The sequence below is a fragment of the Trifolium pratense genome, linkage group LG7 (assembly GCF_020283565.1).
Source record: "Trifolium pratense cultivar HEN17-A07 linkage group LG7, ARS_RC_1.1, whole genome shotgun sequence".
In the NCBI taxonomy this organism is placed as follows: Eukaryota; Viridiplantae; Streptophyta; class Magnoliopsida; order Fabales; family Fabaceae; genus Trifolium; species Trifolium pratense.
Genome location: NC_060065.1, coordinates 250,596 through 272,881, shown reverse-complemented (window position 1 = coordinate 272,881; position 22,286 = coordinate 250,596). Strand labels below are relative to the sequence as shown.

The 22,286-nt window shown below is 32.5% G+C and overlaps 3 protein-coding genes across 6 annotated transcripts; 1 reads left to right on the top strand and 2 right to left on the bottom strand.

The window, feature by feature from the left end:
- Window positions 1-634: 634 nt before the first annotated feature.
- Window positions 635-10,927, top strand: LOC123897143 (heparan-alpha-glucosaminide N-acetyltransferase-like). Of its 4 annotated transcripts, XM_045947657.1 has the most exons (13): window positions 696-1,209; window positions 1,303-1,440; window positions 1,559-1,827; window positions 1,908-2,037; window positions 2,281-2,397; window positions 2,470-2,555; window positions 3,562-3,628; window positions 3,848-3,926; window positions 4,133-4,224; window positions 4,322-4,465; window position 4,675; window positions 9,685-10,403; window positions 10,535-10,927. In XM_045947657.1, the coding sequence occupies exons 1-13, from the start codon at window positions 1,066-1,068 to the stop codon at window positions 10,652-10,654; spliced, it is 2,106 nt and encodes a 701-aa protein (XP_045803613.1). In that variant the 5' UTR covers window positions 696-1,065; the 3' UTR covers window positions 10,655-10,927. The 4 variants fall into 4 exon arrangements, with proteins under 4 accessions (XP_045803611.1, XP_045803612.1, XP_045803610.1 ...); XM_045947656.1 differs by lacking the exons at window positions 9,685-10,403; window positions 10,535-10,927 and having other exon boundaries at window positions 645-893; window positions 1,001-1,209; window positions 4,555-5,103; XM_045947654.1 differs by lacking the exons at window positions 9,685-10,403; window positions 10,535-10,927 and having other exon boundaries at window positions 666-898; window positions 1,001-1,209; window positions 4,555-5,103.
- Window positions 10,928-14,511: 3,584 nt separating this feature from the next.
- LOC123897142 lies at window positions 14,512-17,156 on the bottom strand. The gene is made up of 4 exons (XM_045947653.1): window positions 16,909-17,156; window positions 16,512-16,791; window positions 15,742-15,962; window positions 14,512-15,633 (listed from the first exon to the last, which is right to left on the bottom strand). The coding sequence occupies exons 1-4, from the start codon at window positions 16,912-16,914 to the stop codon at window positions 14,857-14,859; spliced, it is 1,284 nt and encodes a 427-aa protein (XP_045803609.1). The 5' UTR covers window positions 16,915-17,156; the 3' UTR covers window positions 14,512-14,856.
- A 1,548-nt stretch (window positions 17,157-18,704) lies between these two features.
- Window positions 18,705-21,030, bottom strand: LOC123897141 (60S ribosomal protein L5). The gene is made up of 9 exons (XM_045947652.1): window positions 20,872-21,030; window positions 20,695-20,764; window positions 20,509-20,600; window positions 20,264-20,390; window positions 20,062-20,141; window positions 19,740-19,856; window positions 19,513-19,647; window positions 19,232-19,401; window positions 18,705-19,001 (listed from the first exon to the last, which is right to left on the bottom strand). Exons 1-9 carry the CDS (start codon window positions 20,872-20,874, stop codon window positions 18,896-18,898), a joined length of 900 nt encoding a protein of 299 aa, XP_045803608.1. The 5' UTR covers window positions 20,875-21,030; the 3' UTR covers window positions 18,705-18,895.
- Window positions 21,031-22,286: the final 1,256 nt, after the last annotated feature.

Genomic DNA, 22,286 nt, shown 5'->3' with positions numbered 1-22,286 from the left:
AAAGAGAAACAAGTGAAGATTAGTGTGACCCATTAAAAGTGGGTCCATTAATTAGTGAGTTATACTAATGACTGGATAATTAAGTTGTGCTGTTAATTACCGTACATGTCAGTATATTTTCTTCTTTTCAAAATATAAACAAAAGTAAGTCAAATAAACTTGATGCATTTGTTTAACGATTTGGACATTCATTTTTATTGACCAATTTTTTCTTATATTTTGGGACAGAGTGATTATATAATAAAGGTCATGCTAAACAGTGCCCCCGAGCACTTATTAAGCATATTAAAAAAAGAAATAAAAGATGCTTCCTCCGTCCCATTTTGAATGACCTATTTGACCATTTTCCATACTTAAAAAAAAAAAAGAGAATGTTAACTTGTGCCTTTAAGGCACATGTTAAAAAGATAAATGTGGAAAATATTTATTGAACTTGTGTTGTATTCAATTCTCTAAACATTAAATTCTTTGTATCATTAAATACTATATATTTTTATTTTTAGGTAGCTTAACATGTGCCCTTAGAACACAAGTTAACATGACCCTAAAAAAAATGCATAAATAAATGAGAGATTAAATTGGTTGAGTATGCCATAGAGGGTAAAATTGGATGAGGATGCACAATTGTTTAATTAAAGGTTAGTATAGCATTAATTAATTGAGGTTGGTTGGCGGCGATCCCAAAGGGAGAGAATGAAGTTGCGAAAGACAAGAAAGCAGCATATTCTCTCTTTCTTTCTTTCTTTCTTTTCATTTCGTGCCGTCTTCTCATCTTCTTTTCTTACTCGCCAACAACCAATCCAAATCCTAGAAATTTAAAATTAAATAATAAATAAATAAATAAATAAAAAAGCTTGGTGGAAAGTGGAAAGCAGATGGAGTTTGGAGTATTGGTAAAGTACGACCACCTTTCTTTGTTTTGTTTGTCTAAATCCAAATCGGATTCATTTACGTATTTACTAGATAGAAGATGAAGAATGAAATTCCAGTGTCCATACAGTGAGCGAGAGAGAGAGGAAACAACACAACTCAGCAAGCAGCTGGTGAAGTAGAAGTAGAAGAAGAATGGCGGATCCAGAACCACTTCTTCTGGTGAATAGTAATTCGGAGGTGGAGGAGGAGGCAGCAGCAGTACCACCACCACCAATTCAATTTAACCGATCCCACCGAGTAGCATCCGTTGATGTCTTCCGTGGCCTCTCTGTTTTTGTAATTATCTATCTCTCACTCTTTCTCTCTAGTCTAGTCAACGCTTCTTCTTCTTCTTCTCTTGACTTACAATTACATATTTATTGTTTTCAGCTTATGATATTGGTTGATTATGGTGGCTCCATCTTCCCAATCATTTCTCATTCCCCCTGGAATGGCCTTCACCTTGCTGATTTCGTCATGCCTTTCTTTCTCTTTCTTGTTGGAATTTCACTCTCACTTCTTTATAAGGTATATATGTACTAGTTTAGTTTCATAGTATGTATTCATTCATTCATTCATTCATTCATTCATTCATTCATTTTCTTAACCTTGTTTATTATATATTATTATTTATCAAATATGTCAGAGAAGGCCACATAGAAGAACACAAGCTACATCCAAAGCCTTTGTTAGAGCACTGCAACTCTTTATTCTTGGCATTCTTCTTCAAGGCGGTTATTTTCATGGGATAACTTCCTTCACTTATGGTGTTGACATCCAAACCATTCGATGCTTTGGCATTTTACAGAGGATTTCTATTGGATACATTCTTGCTGCTTTATGTGAGATCTGGCTTCCAACTTATTTCACATCCAAACATACCGCTTTCTTCTTCACAACTTATTACTCCCATTGGTAGGTAACATTCATTTCATTTCATTTCAATTTCATCTCTTCACAACCCTTTTCATTTTCACACATACTTTTTCATGCAGGTTTGTAGCAGCAATATTGTTGGCCATTTACTCAGGATTGCTGTATGGTCTATATGTTCCAGATTGGCAGTTCAATGTATCATCCTCTACTTCTTCTCTGCCTCCAATTGCTGCCGACCATCTTTACATGGTGTGTGAGACTGTCAGACTACATACACTTCACTCCCTACTTACGCCTTCAATTATTTCAATTCATATCAAATTTCACTCATTGGATAAATACTTATCCAATGCATACTATTATTTGCCAAAATGTTTACCTGCTCATTCTTCTTTATAATTTCATTTCTTTCAAACTAACTATTCTGCTCATGAAATTCAAAATATTAATTCATAAATCATAACTGTTGCAATCTTGTCAACTCAATATCAGGTGAATTGTTCAGTGAGAGGTGATCTTGGACCTGCCTGTAATTCTGCTGGAATGATTGATCGCTATATTCTTGGTTTTGATCATCTATATCAAAAGCCTGTTTTCAGAAATCTTAAGGTATCTTATAAATGAACCCCATTTCTTTGCTGAATGGTTTACGACATATTTTGACTTGTCAATATCTTCCAGGAGTGCAATATGTCTAGCACTGGTCAAGTTTCAGATACTTCACCGTCATGGTGTCACGCTCCTTTTGAACCAGAAGGCATTTTAAGGTAACTAGCTAGACTACTTGTAGAGTTTCCCTCCAATCTTGTTAAGTCTTGACAAACGCAAGCTGGACGGACATTGGGATAAATATGGATTGAGAGGGAGTCCAAAGAGGGGGGATCTTTATCAATATGCTTAAGTATCAGATCAGAATAGAGGGCTTGACATCACACATTTTGACCCAAAACCTTGAGAATGAGTTATATTGCCACCACTTAACTCACTATTAATTAATATGGAACTTTATCACTTTACACTTGTATTTCCATCACCGTGATCTCATGAAATTATATGCTTATACAAGTAAATATAGACCTAATAGCATGCTGGTTAAATGCAATCAGACTGTGTGTGATGCTTAGATGTACCTTTAAGAATTCTCCTTTGAGCTTTCATTACTGGTTATTTCGACAATATAACAAGGTCATAGTGAAGTTGTTCTAACTCAAACCTGATTGCTCCTTGTTGGATTTAGGATAAAAATAACTTCACTAAACTCTCTGAGGGGGCCTTTTTTGGGACAGGTTCAACCCTCATACTCAAGTAACTCTAACTTCAGTTAGTTTTGCATGCTTCTTTCTAATAGCTTTTTACTTTTGGAAATACTGGGTTGTGATGTGCTTTTAAAGTTTTAGTTGATAATTTACCAGAGGTCCTTATTTTTTGGACCAGTCTTACCTGATTGACCTCATGTTAGTTTTTTTTTTATCTATTTTGCATAATGCTGTGATGTGCGGTCATTTCATGCATTCATTCCTTCTATGATATTTTAGTTCCCATTTTATTAGTATTATCTACTGTAAAAGGTTTGTTTTCTACTTATAAAATTGCATATTTTTGTTGAATTTACTATTCCCCCCTGTTTACACCTTTTTTATTCTCTATAGATATTTGAGAAATGAATACTGTATTAATTTAACAGAAAATTATATGATGATTGTATGCTCTATATATTAGTATTCAAGTTATGTTGATCCGTACTGACAGAAGACAATTTATAATCATTTTCAGCTCCATAACAGCTGCAGTTTCATGTATAATTGGACTCCAATACGGTCATGTTCTTGCCCATTTAGAGGTGAGATCATGTTTCGAGTTGACCGAGCCTTGTATGCCTGTAAATATATATATATATTTTTTTTCATTTTCCATTTTATGAATTCTTTAATTTAAAAGTTTAACTCCATGGTTTAGCAGTACACCTCCCTCTGTAACTTATATTGGCACTGCATCCTTTGATTTTTTACTATGCGGTAGAACCGACTCAGCTGACCTGTACTTTTCTGTAATATTGTAGGACCACAAAGGGCGCCTAAATCACTGGCTTGGTTTTTCAGTTTCATTTTTGACCCTCGGAGGGTTCCTGGCCTTAATAGGTGTGTGTTGTAAATGTAAACCGTCTGCATGTGTATAATTCTGTCTGTTGAGTACCTGCTATGGTACTAACGGATAATGATTATGATTTGAGCATTTTCTCTTCATAATCATTGCTGTTTGAATAGCAAATCAACTTCTTTCTATATTCATGGATGCAGAACAAAAATTGTATTTATTTTTTAACTTGTACCTTTTTTATTTTCAGGAATTCCTCTAAATAAATCTCTGTACACAATTAGTTATATGCTGCTTAGTTCTGCAGCTTCTGGTCTAACATTTATGGCTTTATATGTTCTGGTGAGTACTGTGACAATAGAAACTATGTTTTCTTAGTAACTAACCCAATTTAACCATGTTCTATAGAGTATATAATGATACGTGTTCCACACTGCAGGTAGATGTTTACGGCCACAGGCGTTTAACAAGTGTGTTGGAGTGGATGGGGAAGCACTCTTTGAGTATATTTGTCCTTGTGTCTTCAAACTTGGCTGTGATTGCTATTCAAGGCTTTTATTGGACCAAACCCGAAAACAACATTGTAAGATGCTGTTGCTGTTTTATGTTTTCATAGTGCTCCTAACAAACAATTCACTATATTTGATTTGAGTGTACTCTTCTTCCTTGCAGGTACACGGGATCGTTTCACAATTTCATCATAAATAACAACTTGCTTGCTTTATCCTATTATTGGATTTGACTCAAAGCAAAGTGTATATATATATATTTAAAGCAAAGTGACAGAAAGAGGGTACAAGCAAACAAAACCATCACATTCATGGTTCCCCCCATATTGAATTGTATCGGTGACTGCGAATTGCAAGTCTTCAACTCATCAACATTTTTTCAATCCGTATTACTGGTGAGATTTTTTAGATTATCAATAGACTTCCTTTTAAGTTGGGCTGGATGTCCCGTGTTACAGTAATGTAATCCTAAGGCTTAGTGAAATATTTCCTTGTAAAATTTTGAGGAACTTCTTCCTCCAATGATTCTTAAAAACTGCTTCCATCCAGATTTACTTATCCATATGGGACGGGGAAGGGGTGAATATGTAGTGTGGTTTTAAATAAATCATTTGGGAGGGGAGCAAATGTATCCTTAAAATTTTGTCTTAAGTTATAGGTCATGTGCGATACTTATGAGGACCTAAAAAATTTCCATTTGAAATATACACAATTCAAGCCACCTTTGATTAATCCAGATATAGTTTTTTTTTTTTTTTGTTAGTTTTGGTCATAATATATATATATATATCCCACACCACCCGACTACCATACAACCCGTGAACCTGATACACCAGAAACCCAATCCAGCTGCTAACCTGCTTAACAGTACAAACAGATACAAACAGACCAAGCAAAACAACGAATGCTGATTCCAAGCAACTCCCAAACTTAACACGTTATGCAGTACTCACTGAGGAAAGCTAAACAAAGACTAAGATGACATCTTATAGTATTTTTTTCAGTTAGAGTTGTGGTAGACTTAGTTGGTGTTGGTTTAGGCATTGGAGGAACTTCAATCGCAACCTAAAACTGGAACAAAGTGCTTACCAATAGTCATTAATAATGTTGATTTTCTTTTTAATTATTATTATTATAATCACAAGCATATTGGAGGCTCGAATTGGTGCTTTAATGTTGTTTTTGAAACTGATTACTGTTATAATATTGTTAGTGTGTTAGGGGTGATGTTTAATTCGTTGGTCTAGATACTATTAGAACAAAAATGTTATTGGAACAAACTATTTCATACACATATTATTGGCCATCCTTCGTATACATCTACATGTGTTCATCCAAGTTATATAGGGGAATTTGATTGATATGATCCCTGTCACTGGTCATATATATGGTGAACGAAATGTGGTATGATGTAATTATATTTGTATATCTTGTACTAACGAGACCAAGATTATTTATATAAAATAAAAACTAACAATTCTTTTTAAAAAAAATATTGATTTTTTTAAAAAAAAATAACTAACGATTTTGACATCAATATATAAATTAAAGTAATATTCATTTATGTAATAATTAATTTACGGTAAATGATATGGGATATATTTACGGATGTATATGGGTTGGATAAATCTCCTCAATTCCATCCATTTCAACCAAAACAAATGGGATTGGGTTGGATCATCAGATAGTTATGAACTTCAAAATAAAAAACTATAAAAAATCAAATAAGACTCAGATTCAAAAATTTCACTAACCCACTGATATCATAGTGGTATGATTTTTTGAAATATTTTTTATATAAATATCAAAGATTTTACTTTTACCGTTAGATCATTAAAAAAAAACTCAAAGTTCAATAGTTAAATTTTTAAAACAATCAGCATGCACAGTGGCGGAGCTAGCCCGAAAAATTGGGGCGGGCCGCTACAAATATAAATCGAATATGAAAAAAAATTACTAAAAAAAAGATATATCATATTGAGGGTTTGTCTAATATGGATATCTCAAAAATAATCAAAAGGTAGACCATTACCATTTTTAATAAATAAATTTTAAAAACATATTATGAAATATATTTTATGTCAATTTATGTGTAAAATTCATACTTTTTAATTAGTTCTTGTATTTATGTTTATAATATTATATGAATCTCTCCAACAAAAATTTAAATTTTTTTAACAAAAGATTGATCAAACATAAATTTTTATACACAAACTCTATTTTAAATAAAAATTTGAGTACTTTTTTCTCCAAAATAATATACTTGAATACTTCGACAAAATAAATTACACATTTTAAAAAATCTATAAATTATTAAACAATAAAACATTAAAAGGGATGCATAAAAAATTAAATTAAGGAGGATATTTGAATTATTAATACAGAATGGAGAATTTTGGGTCGTCCAAATAGCGGGGGTTTGAAACCCCCGCAAACTGAAAACCTGTTAAAGAATTCTAGATCGCCTGGTTTGAAACCCCAGCAAACCGAAAAGTAACAAACTACATAGACTATTTAGCGGGAGTTATAATCATCGCTAAATAGTATACCTATGAAAAAAAAATTAAAAATTATGTGGCGGGCCATGGCACCGCCCAACCCATGAAGGGCTCCGTCCCTGAGCATGCATGTATATACGCATTATTTGTCAGTACTTCAGAGTTGCAACTCATTTTATGATTATCTCTTTCAAATATTCTTTCTTTAATCTATTTTCATCATTTAGAATTAATGATACAAAAGATATCATTCTTTAAAAATAGCTTTGATCTTAGTTTTTTACTAATATATAAAAATATAAGATCTTGTTAAATTTATTTCGATGAGTTATATCAAAATATCAATTTTTCATAATTTTTAAAAATACACAATTAAAAATATTAATGATCATTAAACATCGACAAGTGTGCATAATTAAATGTGACAATTATTTTCTAACGGAAGGAGTACTATATAGGTTCATTTGGAGGGGAAGAGTATATTGCTTCTTAAAAGGAGTTGTCCTACTCCTACGTGAGTGGCAATATATGCCATGTCAGCCAATATAGGCCAAACTCCAAAACCAAATCAGAGAGAGAGAGAGAGAGGGAGGGGGGAGATCACTTTCGTTGGAGGTGAGATGATGAAAGCACACTGACCAGAAGAAAACGACCCCATCATCTCTTTACTCAACGGAAACTTTGACGAACCATTCGTTTCATGAAAGCTCAAATGGTTTTCCGCTTTTCCGGGTCTTTTACCATACTGTAAAGTCATAACCAACCAACCAACTGGAGTATTAACTTCGAAGAAAATAATTTATGATTAGAAATTTTGATTAGTAGTGTATATGACGATATATTGTTGGAAAATGCTGGTATGCGAACTCCCGATATTCCAAAAATGATAAAGTATCGTGTTTGATATGTACTCGATATCGATACTCATCCGATATTTTTCGATACACGTATCGGAGAAGTATCGTATCAAAGAAATATCGGCAATTAATATTATTTTTTAAAATAAAATATAACCAATACTTGTCGGATACTTCTCTGATACGAGTATCGATCGAAAAAGTATTGGGCAATTAATGCTCTTTGATGATAGAAACGTAGGAGAGAAGACTGATACAATTCGTATTTTCTCTTAAGTATTGAATGTTAGAGTATGATGTTACCAACTATATCTTTATTAGTTTTTCTCCTTGCCATGACTTGAACTCTGTAACTCAAATTCCTTAACCTTTAGTTCAACCAGCTTAAATAGTCAAGCTACTCATCTCATCCCTTTTTTGGTAGTACTTACTTAATATATGTAATTGTCACTTGCTTTCTTATTTTGAGTAATTTGAATACTAATTTTTATTATTATCGATTTTAGTTATGTTTATATATTGTGCATTTATATATTTAATTTTAAATTTAATTTTTAAATAACGTATCTCGAACGTATCATATCGGGAATTTTGAAAATTTTCCGGTATTGTCGTATCGGTGTCGTATCGTATCGGTATCGTGTCACGTATCAAGGTTTCATAGATGCCAGTACTACCTAGAATTTTTATATAAAAGAATTTTTGAGAAATATAGAATAATATAAATTTAGATATATTAATCACTCAACTCAAGTAAGGCGTATTTAAATAAGATGTATTTAAAAAATAAATTTTCTCTTATATTCAACTATAAACTTATAAATAAAACTAATTGAAACAACGTTTAAAAAATATGATATAAACTCGTAAAATAAATGATACACTCTTGAAAAAAAAAATGAATATTATGAAACATGTCTTTTTTAGTCATAGAAGCTTATAAATTATAAGTCAACTTATTGTTGTTGCCAAAGTGACTTGAATCCATCATTAATGTTCTGGATTGGGTTTATGGCCTAAGGAAATCCTCCTCTTGGACCGTCGAGCAGGGCTCAGCGACGGAACATCCCACGAAGATACGACTCAAGTCAACAAACGACTTACCCAACGCAAACGTAACGCACGACATCATAATATGAACATTTACTAGTTACTTACTACTCATATGACTTCCCAATCATTTTTCGACATTTATTGATGACATTAAACATGTTTATCATACCCACCATGATACCGAACATATCCACCATAACGTGTTTGTTAAAAAACCAATGAATCATCGTACTTTTGACATAGGAGCTTCTTTTGTTGCGGCATTCCCCAAGAAAAGATAGAGAAAGACTGAATATACGATTTAAAACTTGTAGTGAGAATAATACCATGCACACAAAAAAGAGGAAAAAGAAATTTGTAGTAAAGAGAAGTTAAAAAAAAATAGAGAAATTGAAAAGAAACGACCGTTGTAAGTTGTTGTTGTTATACCTCTGAGGTGGTTAGATCATTAGCTAGCTAGCTAGCTCTGAGGTGAAATAGGTGAAATAGTTGGCAGGCTGACATGGTGGGCCTACCTCTGAGGTGGTTAGATCATTAGCTAGCTAGCTAGCTCTCACATGCTCACCCCTCTGTTCTGTTCTGTTCTTCAACCCTAACAATAACAATAACATAGCCTCTCTCTCTCTTTCCATTCCAACTGTTTTTACTTTTATTGCAATAAATAATAAAAAAAACAAACAGATAATTAATATCATTTAAAAAAAACAGATAATTAATATAAATTTCCAAAGTTACCCTTGGCTTATCCACATGTACACTCAACTCAACACAAACAACTGTTCCTTACATTTCCCCTTCCTTTTCCCCTCCATAAAAACCCTCTCTCTCCCACATTCAACACTGTCCAATATTCCAACCACAACACAGAAACAAAAATGTCGAAAGAAGTGAGCGAAGAAGGTCATCAACCTCATCATGGGGGGAAAGACTATGTTGACCCACCACCAGCACCCCTTCTCGACTTCGCTGAAATCAAGCTCTGGTCTTTCTACAGAGCACTCATTGCCGAGTTCATAGCAACACTCCTCTTCCTCTACGTCACTGTCGCAACCGTCATTGGTCACCAAAAACAAACTGGACCATGCGACGGTGTTGGCCTTCTAGGCATAGCATGGTCCTTCGGTGGTATGATCTTTGTCCTTGTCTACTGCACCGCCGGTATCTCCGGTGGCCACATCAACCCTGCAGTCACATTCGGCCTTTTCTTGGCTCGTAAAGTGTCTCTCATAAGAGCTGTTTTATACATGGTAGCACAGTGTTTGGGTGCTATTTCTGGTGTTGGGTTGGTCAAAGCTTTCATGAAACACCCTTACAACCACCTTGGCGGCGGTGCTAACTCCGTTGCTTCTGGTTACTCCAAGGGCTCTGCTCTCGGTGCTGAAATAATCGGTACTTTTGTGCTTGTTTACACCGTTTTCTCTGCTACTGACCCAAAGAGAAGCGCACGTGACTCACATGTCCCTGTTTTGGCTCCTTTGCCAATTGGTTTTGCTGTTTTCATGGTTCATCTCGCAACTATACCAATTACCGGTACCGGAATCAATCCTGCAAGGAGCTTTGGTGCTGCTGTTATCTTCAACAATGCCAAAGTTTGGGATGACCATGTATGTAGCTACCCAGTATTAATTAATTAATTAATTAAATTATTTGTCTTGAAAATTAATTATTATGTAATTAATGTGTAATACTATATATAACAATTACATGCATATATATATGATTTATTATGTTGCAGTGGATCTTCTGGGTTGGACCGTTCGTGGGAGCAGCTGCGGCAGCTGCATACCATCAGTATATTCTCAGAGCGGCGGCTATCAAGGCGTTGGGGTCCTTCAGAAGCAATCCCACCAACTAGTATATATACTAGAAATCATGCATGCATATTGATATTCAACTCACTCATGTCATGTGTTTGTTTGCATATTAATCATAATTTTATGTGTATCGATCGGTATCACTATGTTGAACTCTTAATTAATTTCTTTTGTAAGTTAGTTACTACTATTTTTATTTATTTATTATTTCGGTTGTTTTGTTTGTTTGAGATGAGGTGTGCATGTGCGTGCTATATTAGCTCATGACCACATTTCATCTATTTATATTTCAAATTAATTTTATTTTAGTATTATTATGGTTTACAATCTACTTTCATGTTGCTACTTCCTGCGCAGCCAGTGTTAATTAGCAATGCAACCAACATAACTGTTATTTTATTGACAATTTTTTAATTTTATATTAGTATTACGTACTTATGACCGGGAATTGAATCATCTCATTCAACTGTGGAGTTTGGTCTCTTAAATGTGGAATGAGTAAATAAGGCTCTTGAAATTGTAATGATAGATTAATACCATATAACACTCTTATTTATTGTGTTCCAATATCATTTCTCTTTATCGAAGGTGGTAGCACTCCCATTGAGTTTATCCAATATATTATAGTAAAAGAGTGGGTGTTAAAAAAGAAATGTTTGTGTGGGTAACACTACTCAATCTAAAATTAGGTTCTTATTGATGGTTTTTTCAAATTTTAATATCATCATAGCTTAAAATTTAAAGTTAGGGTCTTGCTAACATAAGTTTTAAGGATAATTGAATGTACAAAATTTATGTCGGATTCCTTTAACATTCTTAAGTTATTTATTTAGTAATTATTTCCAATCGTTTTCCCCCTACTTTTCTTTTTACCGTTAATGAAGGATGATGGCAAGGAAAGGGACTATGGTGTCATGGCATTGGAGCGAGCAAAAAGGAAGGTGTGGCCCATTCCATTCCATTAGAGGGTGGCCTGAAACTCTTTAGTAAAAAGATGGTAACTAGTTGCTACAAAAGAGAAAGAGAGTTTCACTCTTTTCGAAAAGGTAGGACTCGTCTTTGTTCAAATCAAACACAGCTAAAAAGTTGCAAAAAGTAGTACTCCAGAATGGTGAAAGTGTAGAGAGAGGGCCAGTGTTCAAAGAAAGGAAAATGCCAACTATACTAATGCAGTGAGTGGATCAGGAGGATGGCCATGTGTATTCATTTCTCTCTTTTATCAAAGAGAGGGTCACATGTCTATATTCCAAACTCCAAACAATGCTTGCCTCAACAATAGTGTATCTGGCTTCTCAAAATAATTGTCACATTTTATCGTGTATATTTGTAGATGCATAATTTTGATCATGAATATTTTTAGTTGTGTATTATTAAAAATTATGAAAAATTGATATTTTGATAGTATTAATCGAGACAAATCTAACAAGATCTCATATGCTAATATTTATCTTTATACATTAGTAAAAAAACATTGTCAAAGTAGCTTATATCAATAGTGCACGTGATCAAATTGTGACAATTATTTTAGAACGGAAGGAGTAAAAATTAATTTTAGTAGAATTAATAAAAAATAATTTTTTTTTTTAATAATCATCTAATAATTTAGAATTCTACTACAATGTAAGTAAAATATGATCAAATAATTTTTTTTATTATGATTTGAATTCTTATTCTTTCGAACAATTTCTTTAAGAAGAGCTCATCATTAACTACTCAATTTCTATATAAACAAAATCAAATTTCACTAGAGAGCAGCTAAACATTCAGAGTGATTTGTTTTTTAACAAAATCAGTGTTATGATGCACAAAAGATTATTCATCCACAATGCTAACATGTTTTACAACAAACCCATTAGAAGTGTTGGCTTGGGTTTTTGGAGTATGCTCCTCTTAAAGTCTCAGGTTTGATTTTTTTTTTGTGTCAATTTCGGTGGACTAAGTCCATACATAGCAAAAACACACTGGCTTTAAACGGGGGCCCCGCAAGTGGACAATGAGATTGGTTCCCTTGGATTAGTCGGTCATAAGTCCGGATACCAAGTTTTTTTTTTAAAAAAAAAATGCTTTACAACAAATGAGTTAGGATCCTCTCCATTTCTAATTATTTCCATTTCCTCCATTATTATATAGTTTTGGGAATATAAATGCAAAAGTGTGACATTAAGTGGGTCCAAATATCATTTATACACCCCAAAAATATTTAAAAACTTTGGTAATGGAAGAAATGGAAAGAATAGAAAATGGAGAGGATCCCAACTCACAACAAATAACGGTGAATTTATTTTAAGCGTTCATACTTTTCCTAGGCCTCATATTTGACTGGTTGGTTTGAAAGTGAAAGTGTCAATCGTGAAGAAGCATTTCTTAATATATTTTTAGAGTTCATATACTTCCAGAGTTCAGGTTCCCTCCATTTATTATCTCTCCATTTAGAGAAAGATAGACACAAGAAAAAATTAGTGGAGTCCACAAATTAGTGGGACCCACTTTTAATGGGTCCCACTAATTTTTAATGTGTCTATCTCTCTCCAAATGGATAATAAATGGAGGGATAATAAATGGAGAGAACCCAAACTCATATTTCTAATACTTCCTTCAAAATATATGTATACTATGTTAGGAGTAAATAAATAATATCTTCCTCTTCAAGATTGATATCTAATCAAAAGATGCATCTCTAAAAAATTGTAGTAATTCTTTAGTTATGAATGAGTTCAACAATTAATTGACCCTAATTTTTATATCTTTATAACTGTGTCATACTATATTGTTTAAGATGTCTTCTTTTGCCTTTGCAAAATAAATATTTTTTCTGTTTTTTTTAAGTGTTGTTTAAAAAATTATAGGAACTATTTTTAACTCTAGAGCAAAATATAGGGATTAAAAATATATTTAACCAGTAGAAGTAGTGCATGTATATGTTTAAGGTACCGTTTGACCTGAATTTTTTTAGGTCTTAGAAGCTATCAGAAAGTTAAAGGTGAAAATAAGAGATTTTAGAAAGAAAAAAAAAAGCTAAAGATGTTTGGTAATTTTTTTTTTAGCTCCAAAAGTCTTTTATCTATGTATTTTACTCATAAAAATTAAGCAACTTTTTCTATCAAGAACTTCTTGAAAATTTGTTTGGCTTAACTTATCTTTTATTGAGTAAAAAAATTTAAAATAAGTTAGGACAAACGGTAACCAAGTCTTCCATTTTTTTTTAAACCGAGTTTTAACATGACTTGGGCCCATTGACCGATCTTTATACATTATTAATTGAAAACTGCTATTTAGACCCATTATATGCTCACATACTCTCTAAAATTGTCTTTCATATTAATCCTAAATTAGTTTAACTAATGGACCAACACATTAAAAGTTATACAACAAAGAATTGCTCAACAAAAGTCCAATGGAAAATATTTTTACAAAAATTGATAGATACCAACTTTTTTAATAAAAATTTAGAGTGAAAATATGGTGTCTCAATATATAAGATAAAAAGATTTTAGAATTCAGAGTGCTTACAAAGTGAATACTTTGTAATGTATTGTATATTTGTATTGCAAAGTATTCATTTATTTGATAATTTAATTATATAAGATAATAGTTTGTGTATGTTTTAGTCTTTCTTTTTTTTGGCATACTTTGGGCTTCATTAATGGATTTTTATGCTGAATAAATTTGGTTGGTCACTCTTCTCCGCACTGCATTGTTTATGTAAGCAAGCCAAAAATACAATATCAAAAGATATTTTTTTTTATAAGATTTTATATATTATCAGAAAATAACTTTTAAGTATGGTTTAGTTACACTACCGAAAAATATATTTGGAGCAATCAGAAGACAACAAGAGCAATTACCGTAAACTTGGCTATGATGGGTCATGACACTTGCTAGTTGCTATGCAAAAAAGTCCAATAAATGACATGTTATTCATTATTTTTCTAAATAAATGTATATAGAAAAACTTTCAATACATGAATTCATCTAGAATGTCTACCAATTATACAAATCATATATAAAAGTTATAAAACCGATCAAACGTGTATACAGAGATAGAAAGTTTCCGGCTCCTACAAATGATGGCAACATTATGAACAAAATATTATACTATTGGTATAAGTGAAATTAAATTAACAAAATAGAAGTTCATGTTTCTTGCATCAAATTTTATTGAGTAACCTATTAGATAAGCAGTTGTAAACCTCAAAAAAAGAAAGAATAAAAGCAAGTTTGATTATTATTATTATTATTATTATTATAATAGTTGATCTATCTTGCTCTTGATAGGTAGCGTGGTTTGACAATCGACTAATGCAGAAGACACGAGCTGCTCAAGCTTGCTCAAACGATCTCTGATTTCAGGAATTCTTGTATTAATTTCAGCAACCTCTTGTTCTTTCTGAGCCAATGTTTCCAAATTCAATTCTAGCTGTTCTTTCAATGATTCGATTTCACGATCATAGTTTGCCTTTTCATTCTCCATATCCTGCTGCTGATTAATCAGTTCAATATTTTCAACTATTTCATCAAGTGCGTTACGCAGCCATGCTACACGAAGATGAGCGGATTCAACATCCTTAACAATATCCAACAATTCATTCACTTTAGACTTACTTATTGAATCAGAAGAAGATTGTAATTCTTGGACCACAAAACATACACATTCCATGTAATAGGAACGCATTACAACTGATTCCAAATCACAGCTTGCACCTATATCCCCATACTTATCAAGTATTGTTTGCAGGATGTTACCAAAACTTTCTTTGACATTGTACTTTCCAATTGAAATACGGGATTCAGATATCACACTCACACTATCTGCTTCATCTTCACTGCTAGAATCTACGTCTTTCTTGTGACCGGGAAGGGGAGTGCCCGAGAAACTAAAATCTTTGGAACCACCTTTACTAGTTTCATCAGAATTGGTGACTGCAACAATTTCATCAGAAGAAGTAATTTTGTCCTCTTTATTTGTTTCTTTCTGATTGGAGACGGCCTCAGTAACGCCATCCTTAACTTTGTCTTTAGCCTGTCAAAATGAAACACTTGTCTAAATATATGTTTTATACTCCTTTTTATATTGGCCCAAAGAGTCACACTTTATTAAAAAAAATATATGAAAAGAGAGGTGTTGTACCTCAACATCTGGGATGTGTAATTGACCAGAAATTGGTCCAGAAGAAGGAATGATCACATTGTTTTTTTGGTCTATCTTCTTTTTGTTCTCAGAATAATTTTGTTTTGTAGATGAAGCATTGGAGATATTATTTGTTGCTGGAACACTGTTAAGAACAGGAGGTACTGGCTTAGAACCTGGCCTTTTTTGCCTATGATCAATCTTGGAATGAGGAGTGGCACCTGCAATTATAATACAGACAAACTGTAAAAAAAATTGATAGAATTCTAATGGACATTGATTGACTTTATATTTACAAACATAATTAATTAATATAGTAGCAGTATTTACAAATTATGTGACATGACAGTATGAATGTAATGACACCATGACTGACTGCAAGAGCACATTAATGATGAAATGGTCAAACAAAATGGCTATATGTATATATTATATAGTGTATGAACACAAAAGGTTGAATGATATCCTGATCATATACCAAACTTTATCATGTGCTGCTTTATTTTAAATTAGAAGTGGTTGTTAACATGACATAATTATAGACGAAAACATTAGATCAAATATAATAGTGGAATTTGAAATTTTTAATTTTAAAAAAATGATGTATATTTGTTTTTGTAAAAATAGATTGGATGATAAGAATGATCATGAGAAACCTTTGATTAAATCAATTGTTATACAAGAAGATTTATAATAACATAGTAATGAAGTTAAATAGCAGCAGGCAGAGAGAGAGAGAGAGAGAGAGGGAGGAGGAGGAAGGAACTGACCTGAATTGGATGAAGAAGTTTTGTTGCAATTGGCATCACACTTATGATAAGGATTAGATGCTTTAGCACAACCTGCAACTACTGTTGATTGTCTTTCACCATTTGTTGTTGTTGTTGCTATGTTGTTGCTTCTTCGGCCATTAGAAGCAGTAGTAGTAATAGTCTTTCGGGCATTAGTAGTAGTAGCAGTGTGGTGTGGCTTTGTTCCTTTTTGGGAGCAAGCTTGTGTGCATTGATGGTAAGGATTTGAAGCATTTGCACAATTACGGTTGTTAGCAGCCTGAACAACATGCCAATTAAGTAAGTAAGTAAGTAAGTATTCAATATCAAAACCAAAATTAATATTAATAATAATTAAGCTCAAAACAAGTACTAAAGATTAAAGCAATTAACTCACGTCCATAGTTTGGAATTAGAATGATGGTAACAATTTATTTTGATCAAGTGGATCGTACAAGAAGAAAGACAAATGAGAGAGAGAAATGAAATGAAGAGAGAGAGAGAGAGAGAGAGAGAGAGAGAGAGAGAGAGAGAGAGAGTATTTGTTGATGAGAAAGATTGAAATGAAGGTACCGTCCATTTATTGAGCTCTGAATTTGGTGGCGGCTCTCAATTTGCAACGACCAAATAGAAATGGAATTCCCCACTATGACCATTGACAAGTTTAGACTTTTCATTTTATTCAATTTTCTCGTTTCTCATTAATAAATAAGTCATCCTATACATACATACATAACATACTATGTCAAACTTCTTTTCTTCTAGACGTTCCTTCCTTCACGTGGACCTTTTTTTTTTTTTTTTTTTTTATAGGTAGGGATATTCCTATTCCACACAAACAAATAGGTACAAACAAACTATTAAATCAACATACCAAACATTCAACTTACTTCAATTCTCAGTTGCATCCAATAAATCAAAATGGAAATCAAAACATTAACGACTGTAAACACTTTTTTTTTTTTTTTCTAGAGAAGGTAAAGATTATATACATGCCTATTTGAGTTCAACTTCTTCCATGAAACATGTTTTCCTATTTAGTGTCTAACATGCTCAATATGATTATTTTAAATGGGTACATCTATCATGAAGAAAGAAAAGTTGAGATAAAAATTGTACAATATTTTTTACTCCTTCCGTACTACAATATACGTAGTTTTGTCACTTTTACACATATTAAAAAAAGTAACTAATGTTGTAGGAAAAAGAGAGATTATGAGTTGATTTACAAAATTGTCCTTCATTTATGGTATGGAAAAAATAAATTGAAGAATTGAAATAAGAGAAAGTAATAAATGAGTATAATAGGAAAAATAGCATTAAATGTTTCATTGGTAATATAAAACAACATATATTTTGGTACAAAATTTTTCTCCAAAGTGACATATATTGTGGTACGGAGAGAGTAGTAAATAAGTAACATACTAATCAATTTTGTTTTATGAATTTATCAAAATAGCTAAAACATCATTCAATTTATGAAAGTTATATTAAATCAGTCCCTAAACATGTTAGAAGTCTCACATTGGCTAGATATATGACATAGATAGTCTTTATAATAGTAGTGCAAACCTCAACTCTCAAGCTAGCATTTGTGGTTGAGTATAAGCCTCTAAAATTTTTGTAATGTTAGGTTTATATTTTTCATGATGTAACACCACAAATTAGCACCCTATGAGTAACTCTTTCGAAGTGGCAACACCACTAAATAAAAACACATGACAGAAATATAAATCTAAAGGGTGAGTTCATTGCAAGAAAACTAATCCATTGAAGAAGAGTTAATAAGCCCTATGGTAATCCTACAGAACTACTACTCCACTACTTTTACCATTCATAATAATAATTAAACAAATCAGAAATATATTTTAAAAATTAAATTTAAAACAACTCATTTTTGCTCATTTAGAACCAAAATTGAAAATAGGGAATACTGGAAGAAATAATGTATTTAAAAAACCATTTTATACGAACGAAAACTAATCTCAAAGAAAGACAATCTTCATCATAAATCACCTTGCTTAGCGATGGATATAGATTGTAGATTAGCGTTAATAGAAATACAAATCTGATAAAACAATAAAATATTGAAAATTGAACTAGGCCAACTCACAAATTGCCACAAGTTCTTTTTTTTAAAAAAAAAAGTTTATACATTTCAGCGGAAAAAAAAAACCAAGAGAAGCATGATGGTATTGATAACTTAAGTTGATTCAACTGCAAGAAATTACCTTCCGAAAACAGATAATGTAAAATGAAACAAGTAAATCCAGGATAATCCAAATTATCCAAAAATATTGATCTAAAATTAAAAGCAACAAAATTTTTAAGAAAACTAATATGAAAACTCAAGTTAAACATCGGACTGCTTTCCAAACTCTATTTCACTCTTCGTCATCTTCACTCTCTCCGGCTGCAGAATTGAGAGCTTGAAGGCGGGCAATCAACTTAGTCTTCCTCTCCTCATAGGTGAGCTTCTTCAGGTTGTACCTGCTCAAAAGACAATCAAAGCAACTTTAGTACAATTTTCATTTAACATTTGTCAAATAAAATTACATTTAACCATTTAATTATATAATCATAAAAAAATGGGGTAAAATACTGCTAATAAAGACAAGGTCAGTCAATTAAGTTACTACACATCAATAGTTAAATAGCATCCTTGACCCAACAAAAAATAGTTAAATAGTAGTATCAAACTTCATATAATGATATACTACCTCTTGTGTTCCTTTGGTGGCTGCTTCCCGGACTTTTTGATTGATGGATCAGCACGAATGGCAGCATGAACCTTTTTGTACAGTTCTTCAATTCCATCGGCTTCAATCCCACGCTTAATATATTCACTGAAGTGTGTTTGGTATTTTTCTGGTTCATCTTCGATCAATGTCTACAAAAAAAAATATATTACAAAGCTGATCAGTAAAATATCTCAAAACTGCATATGATGAGTGCCTTAAAAATTCAAATTGAAAGGACCAAAAACAATATTTTAACTTGCCTTCATATAGGCAGCAACATGTCCACCAAAGATATACTTTCTGTGAACCTCAGCATCAAGCTCCTTTTTCTCCTTATCAAAACCAGCAAACCTTTTGTCACTGTGGGGAATATCCAAACCTCCATCCAAAGCTCCCTGCAAGCAATCAAACCCAACCCATTTATTAAGCATCAACAATGTCAACAGAATAGAAGAAATATGTTATTCTTGTACATAACATAAAATACCTTGAGTGCACCAAAGACACGGTTGCCGGTTGTGGTCTTAACAAGACCAACATCAAGGAGAGCACGGAATGGCCTCCTGGACTCAGCTGGTTCAACTGAATAATCCTCTCCGGTAGCCTGAATATGACATATGTTGCAACAAAACAAATGAATCAACATTCAAATATGGATAAATGAATACCAATCTGTGCAGTAAAGACATAGAAGCCGCACATGGACACATCAACACAGACAATAATTTAATACAGAGCCTCATCTAAAGAGCCTGTTCTTGCTACATTGATATAAATACATTATAAAAAGTGTAAATGTCCAGTGATACCTCTACATTGCCCTCGTACTCCTCATCCATTTCAAGAGTTTTAAGAACTCTGCGGGCCAAAAGGAGACCGGTGCAATAGGCTGTTCACAATTAAATAACATAAATTAAATAACAGGAATAAAACATTTTCAAACAATACATAGTTTGTAAGGCCAAAAAGGAGACAGTGGTACAAATAAGGGAAATTGCGAAATGAAAGTACCTGCAGCATAGTTTGTAAGACCTACTTCAAGGCCAAATTGAGGAAGCTCATGTGCATAAGCTGCAGCAAGAACAATATCACCGGATATGCTAGCAGAGACGATTTGAGCAACAATGTCCTTGTTTGTCTAATATTATAATCATTAGGGAATTGAATTAATAATAAATAATAATACTATGCAGAAAGAACATTAAGTCGTGAATAATTAACGAGCAAGACATAATAATAAAGTGACGAGCGCATACGAATCGGACGACGAAACGGTATTTTGGAGTGTTGTACTTGTTTTTGTCCTGGTTAATCAACCGAATTCTGGCTCTGTAATCGGTCTTTCCCTCTGAAGATTGAAAATAAGTGTCAGCAAATCAAAAATGAACAATAATAAAAATGAGAAAGTGAAATATACTACGAAGAACGAACGAAGTTGTTACCTCTTCTTCTCTTAAACTTGACTTGATACCTCTTGTAGTAGGCCTTTGACTTCTGAGCCTTCACGAATGCCTTCATTCATCAAATCAAAATCAAAAATAAAAAACGTCGTTAGAGTAATAATCGTGTATCAGAAAAAACATAGAACGGAAAATAAATGTATGAGATGAAGTACGCACCATTCCGAATGACTGATTCGCCGCACCTAACAACGGCGGCTGCCTGTCTGGTGCAGATTCAGAGAGAAACCCTTCGACCTTGTAACATCAAGTTTAAGGAGGGTTTTTTAGGGTTTGCTTTGGGCTTTTGGCTACGGGCCTAATGCCTTCTTTTTTTTTTGTCCACTCTTCCTTTTCTATAACATCTCAGACTAATATTAACACCCTACTCTTTCTTTTGTAAACCTCTATGCTTTTCTCAAAACAACCTTTTCATTTTTTGGAATTATAATCAATCATTGTTTACTTGATGGGTCTAAATTTTAGCAATGTAATTGTAAACAAATTTTTTTCTTCTTCAAAATCATATAAGTTAATTTTCTCTTTATTTTAAAATTAAAACCTTTCATACATGGTACTTGGATACTTAATTAAACACCTATGTATTACTTATTGTATTTCATACAAAATTTCATCATCTCATGATAAGAAGAGGAAAGTTTTGATGCCCGCATCTAAAAATAACACTAATTTTGTCAATGTTGTATGTCATTCAAAAACCAAACTGAAATAAAACAATGAAGTTCATAATAAAGTGTGAAAAAACGATAAGATGATAAAAAAAATACTATGTAACACAAAAATATATATAATATCCAGAGGTAGGAGTTGACTGTCAAAAAATCAAAGAGTTGTGAATCTCAAGTTAACAGCAAAAAAAAAAAATTAGGTTTTTGAAACTAAATTATGAGACTCGCTTATATGTACAAAAAAAAAATAGAAGTTATAGAACAAATTTTCGTGAAAGTTGGCTCGCTTAACCGCATTTGCATAAATGATGTCGCACAAATTAGACTTCAAGGATCACAAAGGAGCTGAATAAGACCGACGCTAAAAGAGGATCTAAGTTACTGGAATTGTACACATACGATCATGGAAACTGATTATAACATCACCAAAGTTGTATTATAAAAATAAATTTCCCAATGAGTAAATATATTACGTTGTTATGTGGATATGTGACAACCTTGATTTATTGACGAGTAAATAAATAACCGACTATAATTTGGCATGCGTTTAGGACATTGTGGCTAGGTTGATAAGAAGGAATTTAAGTTTTGATCCACACACTCACATAGCAGCAACTTCATAATTGTCACCTGTGTCATTCAAAAAACGAGTCGAATAGACGGAATAGATAGTATAAGTGAAGAGAAAAAAAGTAATAAGAGAAGAAGATAGAATAAAAAACAATAGCAAAGAATAAGAATATCAAGTGGCATAAGTTAAATAGTAAAAATTCGAAGAGTTAAGCAATAAACTAGTTTTTTTTTTAGTTTAAAAGTTAAGTTTTTTTTTAATAACAAAGGGAAAGAAAAAGGTGAACTAAAATTATAACATAATTACACTCTCATAAAAGTTATTCTAGTTGAGCG